A 7,332-nucleotide genomic window follows, 5' to 3' on the forward strand; every position below is an offset into this window, starting at 1 on the left:
CGACATAATCCAAGATGAACATGAATTATAATGAAGTATGTTGTAATATCTTTAAAAGTTATTAGGATGATTCTTCTTCTTTTGACATTTTCCAAGTCAATTAGGTATATGGCATACATTTAGGACCGTTTGAATAGTAAAAATGTTTCATATCATTTTATTTAATTATTATAATTTTTTAAAATTTTTATACAAAATATAATAAAAAATTCAATATTTTTAAATCTCAAAACAATAATAATATTAAAAAATAATATTCTTATAATATTTTATTTAATTTTTTAACTTTTATCTCAACTCATCTTATTTTAACTTAATATCCAAATGGCACTTAATGCTCATTCATCAATTAATCCACAAAAACCTAATATTTATGGGAAACGCTATTTTGACACTTAATTTTAACACCTAATTTTGAAAATTTTTGTATTTTATTTTATTTTACTTAATAAGTAAGGAAGTGGTTATTAATATATTGATTTTTTTATATTTTTTAAAATAAAAAAAAAAATATGAATAAAAAAATAAAAAACGAATGACGGAATAATTTTGACCTGGCAACAAGAGGAATCGGTCAGTACTTATTCATCAATTGAACCCAAAAAATAAAAAACATATGAGACACGTGGCGAAAAGAGGCTGCCACTCACGACCTCGTGGCAGTTGAGCATTGACCGCCACCGGACCTTTCTTACACCCTTCGTCAGCGACGGTCCTGTGATCGTCGTTTTACTCAAAAAAGCAGCTTACAAATCAACCCCACTTTTCGTTTGTAGTGCGTGATCCACAACTAATCCTAGCTACAATACATCTCAAAATCACGCACTAGAGATGCGCGTGTGACAGCAGACACGTGAACAGAGAACAAAAAACAAATATAAACAAGTAAAATAGGGAAAATATACAAAAAAAGAAGAAGAAAAAAGCTAGGGTTTCTATGGGCTTCTTTGTTAGGCTTGAGAATTATATGGCAGTAGAAGATTTCGACTCGTGCCTGTGCCTCTGCCATTCGATGATGTGAATTTCGTACAACTAGAATCCTCAGAAAGTTCTAACTTATGTAAGGTCTTTGACACAGTAGGCCAGGGTTTCGAATCCGAGAGCAGGGGGTTCTTTTTAACTCTAAGCTCTGTGACCGAACCCGAATTGAAACCTATCATAAAAATATATTGGACATCGGAGCTGGGAAAAGAAGTTGGGGAAAATTTTGATTCTTCTGTAAACTATGCGGGGATTGCACAAATCGAAAAGGGTTTCTTGGGCTTCAGATGTAAATCTTTGTCAGGTAAAAATTGCATTTTAGATAACCGAGTTGAAAACCCGATTACCTAATCTTTGTGTGATTCAATTTCAAATCGATTTCATCCAACATTCCTTTATTTGACTCTAATGTGTGAATTTTATTGGAATCTTTTGATCTCACTTCTTTAATGTTTCTGTTAAAGGAACTTGTTCTTCATTCTTTGCGATGTTTGGTTCACTGTCAGTGTTCTCTGACGGAAATCTTTTCTAGTGTTCTTGGTAACTTTTAATTGGCATCTGAAGAAAAAAATTTTAACGTTCCTTTTATCTAAATGGGATGTTACATAAATCTATTATCAATTGTATTGCATTTGAGTGCAAAGCACTCTCAAATGTCAAAATTGATAAAGGGGAGGAAAAAAAAAAAAAAAACAAAAACAAAAACAAAAACAGAGAAGGAAACTTTGGGAAACCATGCAGCAGCTGACAGGAAACTTGTGTTAAATGATATGAGAACATATATTTTAACACCAAATGCTGAAAAAAAATTACATTACTTTCCATTTTTATGTGACTGATGGAAAAAATTTCTTATTCAACAAAATTTCATGTTCTATTTTGTGTAAACTACTTGAGAGTTGGAAGCAATACATCGGTACAAGGGGTAGAGCTGAAAAGATCTGACATGCATTATATCTGGAAGGAGATGGAGAAAGCTGGTCGTTGAATCAATGAAATAAGGAACTTGTTTTCTGGAATAAATGCCTTGAATTTTTCTGATAACAACTAACAAGCAACTTGTTCAGTAAAAGAATTTTGTATGTGAAACCTGGATAAAAATGCCTTACAATATACAGGGTTATGCTGTGAAGCTATGCCCATATCCTATATGGAAAGAAGATAATTGTCAATTTATATCTATATTAACACTAAAGAATACATCCTTCGATAGGAGGTGTTGGAAAATTTTTCATACATATTGAAACTGCAATGAGCATGCTTAATGAAGAAGTAACCATATAGGATGAAATTAAAGTGAAATAGAATAAGAAGTAGATGTGGGCACTTAATTAAAAAGAAAAAAGGTAGATGCAAGTCAGAAGTGCTTCAGGATCAAGTTAGAACTAGAGGAGTTACGTTTATGACAGGTTACGGCAAAAAAAAGTAGAAAAGAATGTGGAATAAGAGGGTGATGGGATAGTCTCTTATTCCACAGTGAATAGTACTTTAGATAGAGCTTAATGGCAGAAGATAGGCAGAAGATATATTGTGAAAACGACCCCCAGTGTTGTGGAAGAAAGGCCTTGTTGCAGTACTTGAAGCATATGAACTTTATGGTTCCTTCCAGGGTCAATTGTTAGGGTTTCAAAAAAAAAAGAACTGCCATGGAAAGGTGGTTTGTTTGCATTAAAAGATTAAGGGCGATTATTAAGCGCAATTTGGAGTTAGTGAACTAGGGAAGGGAGGTTATAGTGTAAATTCCTTTTGATATTCATTTGATTGCAGTGTACTCCTTATAATAAAAGATAGAGAAAAGAAGAAATAGAAACTTCAAAGAATCGTTACAAGTGTTCAAAACAATAATTATAAAGAGTCTGTAGAATAGAATAGTCTTGCATGTGCACTCGCTTCCGTAACTCATTCTAACATAGCTAACTGAAAAGAATTTATTTTTAAATCATGCATGTGAAGGGTTCTGTGCTATATTGAAATTATATCTTAATCAGTCAGACTTTGAATTAGAAGCTGAGTATAAGAGACAAAAGACACATAATATTGCAATATTGGTGGAAAGTGTTAGTGCAGGAAAAAAAGTTTAGAAGAATGTATCACACTGCTTGATTTGCAGACCTTGAGAGGTTCTAAGTTCCGTTTAACTAGAAACTGGTCTCCTTCAATAATTTTTATTCCCTTAAGTGAACCAATGATCTGTATTTCTGCATGCTTTCCTTCAGGTGTTAGTTAACTTTATATTTTTTGTATGTTTGTTGCTGCTACCATCCTTATGGCCTACTTTATAAATGTCTACACTCATGTTAAGGTTGCTTTTTGTTTGGGGGGTTGGTTTCATTTGGCCTTTGACACGAGTGATCTTCTTTCGGGTATCTTACAGAGTCATCTCCTGTTGTCAACTTCTTTTCTCAGTGACATGCATCAAAGTAGTGGGGTTACTGCTGCTATAACTATTTGTTTCCTTTCTTCCTCTTTTTTTCTTTTTTTTTTTTTTTTTTTTTTTTTTGGGGGGGGGGGGGGTGTGTGGGGTGAGAGGAGGGATGCAACGATCGGATCCTGCATTGGGAAAATGAATAATCTACATAAGAGTCGGTAAGTTACAAAGGTAGTCATGGGTGCCAAGTCTCACTTTCATTACTTACTAGGTGAAGCTGTGGTTTATAAGTGATTTTAGGTAAGCTTCAAAATTATTAATCCTTTTTGCTTTATAGTGCACATGTGGCTAGTGCTTTCTCTGGATTGTTACATGGTATTAGAAATAGGTTGTAAGGTCACTTATAAAAAAAAAAAAGGTTGTAAGGCCATACAAGCAATACTGGAGTACAAAATAAAGTGTGGCATTTGTAGCACCCTAGTTCCACATTGGGAGAAAGAATAAATTACATACTAGGTGAAATTGGGCTTTACAAGATGAGAAGCTTTGAATTGACTATTTCTTTTGGGTGTGGGGGTTGCAGCACAATGTGGCTAATGCTTTCCCTGTGTCACTTGGATGGTTGTATCCATGGATGGTTTAATTGTCTCATGGCGAGACTTACTTCTATGGGCAGCATCCGTGCTGATGCACTAGCATGGAGTGATGGAACTTAGCAGTGCTTTTTTATTTTTCCTTCTAAAAGGTTCTTTTTCTTTCTTTTTGCAAGGAAGTCTTGGTCGAGAATTCAGCTGCTTCCAACATGGGAGGTTCAATTCACTATGATAAGCTCCATAGACATGACCTAGGGACTGCAAAAGAACCGGACTGAAAGGCAACATAAAGTCCTGGTTGGCTAGCCATTTAGATGAATGTCACTTTCCAGAGTGCCTGGCACACAAAGCATCTTTTAATCTCTTTTATCAGACAAAGCATCTTTAATCTTGACTGAATATGAGGAATTGTCCACAATACTATTTGGTTCTTAGGTTTCCTGGTGCCAGAAGACTGAAACTTAAGTGAGGAAAGTTTAGATGTTGTGAAATACCTCCTCCAGAAACTATGAAGGATACAATATATTATTTTACCAAGCAATTGTTCAGAGTTTGAGAGTAGAAAGATTGCCTGCAGTTCCCTGTAGGGCTTGGGGTCAGGCTGATTCGTAAAATCTAGTCAAGCGGCATTCTCGAATTGTACCCTTTACATCCTTCAAAACATGGCCACGCAGAGTTCATCTGAACCTTATGTTTTCTGTTTTTCTTTTAACCCTTCAAGGCCTATTCTTTTGTATACTTCCTGTGTATGTGGGCATCGCCTATTTCATTTGATTTAATAAAATTGTCTTTCTTATATATTAAAAAAAAAAACCCTTCAAGGCATATGTTCATGGGTCTACATTGAAGATTTAGTCCAAAACAAGTAGCTCATAGCTGCTAATTCCATAACAATTGCAATATTATATTAGCTTTTGTGAAAAAATCCCTCATTCTAAATTGTTTTTACATTTTTGGTGAAATATAACGTAATTGAGATATGTACTTATTAAAAAAAAGGTAATGGAATTGAGATATGCAATAGTCCTGGGAGTGATCTTTATTTATTTATTTTTTAGTTAGACAGGGTCAAATGGACATAGAACTATATTACGCATAACTGTGTCCGGTAGACTTGCTTTGAATTTTTTTTTACCACCTTTGCTTGGTCCTTATTTTTTTGTTTTGCTTGTACAAATTGATTTGACTTCGCAATTCTCGTCAGATATAAATTGAAAAAGGTTAGAGAAAATGCTGGTTTTGAATTTTCTGTATTGAAGTATTTGTTTACTACAGTTTCCTTGCGTGCCAAAGTTTGAGTTTATTGTGTGAAATTTAAGGAAGATCAAGCATCTTATGATACTTTCTTATTTGTGATGGTTCTCTGTTTTGAACAGGTTAGGCTGTTCCTATTGGAGGAATCGCCTGCACAAGTTGGGTTGGGTGCTCAAGATCACCTCCAAGCAAAGACATCATTGACATTGCATTCAACTGGATCAGGGTCTGATGATAATCTGCCCCCTGGCTTTGAAGGAGCTCATCCTTCTAACCAGTTGCAGATTAAGCTGTCACAAATTGATCTAATTAAATGGAGTTCTCCTCCTAGCGTAAGTCAGACTTTTAGGAGTTTGTATTTTGAACATTTTCCTTGTACTTCTAGACTGAATCCGCTGAATATTCATTATGCAAGCTTCATTTCTGCTCTTGCTTTGTTTTTCTAAAGTTTCCTTTGTTGTTTTTAATTTCTACAGATTGTGCTGGATTTGTCTTGGCAAGTGGTCGCTGGGGAAGAAAGTGAAGAGAGTGAGGTTCAAAGTCAGAGGGAGATGAGGGTACTTGAAGCTGTTTATCCACGTGCCTCTGCCATTCCTCCTAAGTATGGAACTTCTCCTTCCTCGAAAGGCTTTTAATCTTGGGTTACTCTTCCTTGAACTAACAAGTTTTTCTTGCTCTATACAGCCCTGCTGTTTCAGTGGATGCAGGAGGCTCAATTTACGACGATGAGCAAATCCTTATGATACCCCTTACTCCCATTGAAGATGAAGATGCGGCGGTTGAGACATCACCTGATTGCATAGCACCGTTGCATGTTTCTATAAGCAAACAGCCACTAACTTTGGCTCCTGGAATTCCGTCTCTGTCCCAAACCAGTTTATCCACAGTTGGGAACCTTTCAGTTCAGAAGCCACCTGCTGCAATGGTCGTTGGTGCTGAACTTGATGTTGTAGCATCTGCATCTGCTGCCTTTAATGCAATCGTGAAGACCAATGAGCAGGGAAACATGATTGACCATGAATTGCTCGTTAAACTTCTAAGCAACCCAAAAATGATTGAGAAGTTGGTTACAGACTATGGAGCGGGCACCAACACACAGGACGTACCCAAGCCAAGTTCCCCTCCGGTGGCTTCATTGGAGCAATATCCAGTTCCCGTCGATTGGACTATAACCTCAACACCCCCTTCAGCTACCCCACTAGGTGGACCGTTCTACCCTCAACCAAATGGCATCGGAGTACGACATCCAAATCCACGACTTCCTCCACCCACAGTCCTACCAGTTTCCTCTCCACCCTCTGTTGGAGCTCCTCCTGCAAAGGACATAAACTATTACAAGAGCTTGATTCAACAACATGGAGGAGAAAGGCAAGAGGCCCTTCCACATTATGGTCATTCTCAAGGTCACCAGTCAGGAGCTAATCAGGAGTTGGTAAATAACCACAAATCAAGAGATATGAGGCCCAAAATCATGAAGCCATGCATATACTTCAATAGCTCAAGAGGATGTCGTCATGGAGCCAACTGTTCATATCAGCATGATGCATCATTCCAGCAGCGGGGAAGTCGGTCAGTGCCGGAAGTGCAGAGTGAGAAGAGAATGAAACTGGATAGGGAGATCAGCAGTTAAGGTCTTTATTCATGAATGTACATTTCTCCAGATGGAAAGGCTTTATTGCAGCTCTCTCCCCCAATATTTTAGTTCTCTTTTGGGCTTAGTCTTACTTATATATCGACAAATTGTTTACATTTTTATAATTTTACGCTTTGTTGCTTGAAACATTTAGAGTTAAATTCTGGCGAGAGCTTTGATGTGGCAATTAACGCGGATAATTAGTCAATGCGAGAGAAACGATGTGATTTCATCGTTAGGGGCGGGGGCACAGGGGAACAAATAAGGTGAGGAACATATTGGAACTTCGGGAGAGGAGTCTTCAACGTTTTTTATCCAGGTTTTTATTGGCATGCAAACTTGCTTAACTAAGCCAATTAATCTGCACCATGCAATCGAATAAGAGAGATCATCTAAGAGCGATGGATAATTTACACCATCGTAGTATGGGAGAGATGATGACATGACATCTTTGGAGTGCCAACGCTGAGCACTCTGATTAAGATCAATCGACCCGATCGAGC

The 7,332-nt window shown here is 36.8% G+C and overlaps 1 protein-coding gene across 2 annotated transcripts; it reads left to right on the plus strand.

Annotated features, from left to right (window-relative positions):
* Positions 1-896: 896 nt before the first annotated feature.
* Positions 897-6,976, plus strand: LOC122275703 (zinc finger CCCH domain-containing protein 6-like). 2 transcript variants are annotated; one of them, XM_043084891.1, is made up of 5 exons: positions 897-1,285; positions 4,123-4,158; positions 5,319-5,528; positions 5,673-5,797; positions 5,881-6,976. In XM_043084891.1, exons 1-5 carry the CDS (start codon positions 1,226-1,228, stop codon positions 6,824-6,826), a joined length of 1,377 nt encoding a protein of 458 aa, XP_042940825.1. In that variant the 5' UTR covers positions 897-1,225; the 3' UTR covers positions 6,827-6,976. The 2 variants fall into 2 exon arrangements, with proteins under 2 accessions (XP_042940825.1, XP_042940826.1); XM_043084892.1 differs by lacking the exon at positions 4,123-4,158 and having other exon boundaries at positions 898-1,285.
* Positions 6,977-7,332: the final 356 nt, after the last annotated feature.

Source organism: Carya illinoinensis, chromosome 9 (genome assembly GCF_018687715.1).
Source record: "Carya illinoinensis cultivar Pawnee chromosome 9, C.illinoinensisPawnee_v1, whole genome shotgun sequence".
Classification (NCBI taxonomy): Eukaryota; Viridiplantae; Streptophyta; class Magnoliopsida; order Fagales; family Juglandaceae; genus Carya; species Carya illinoinensis.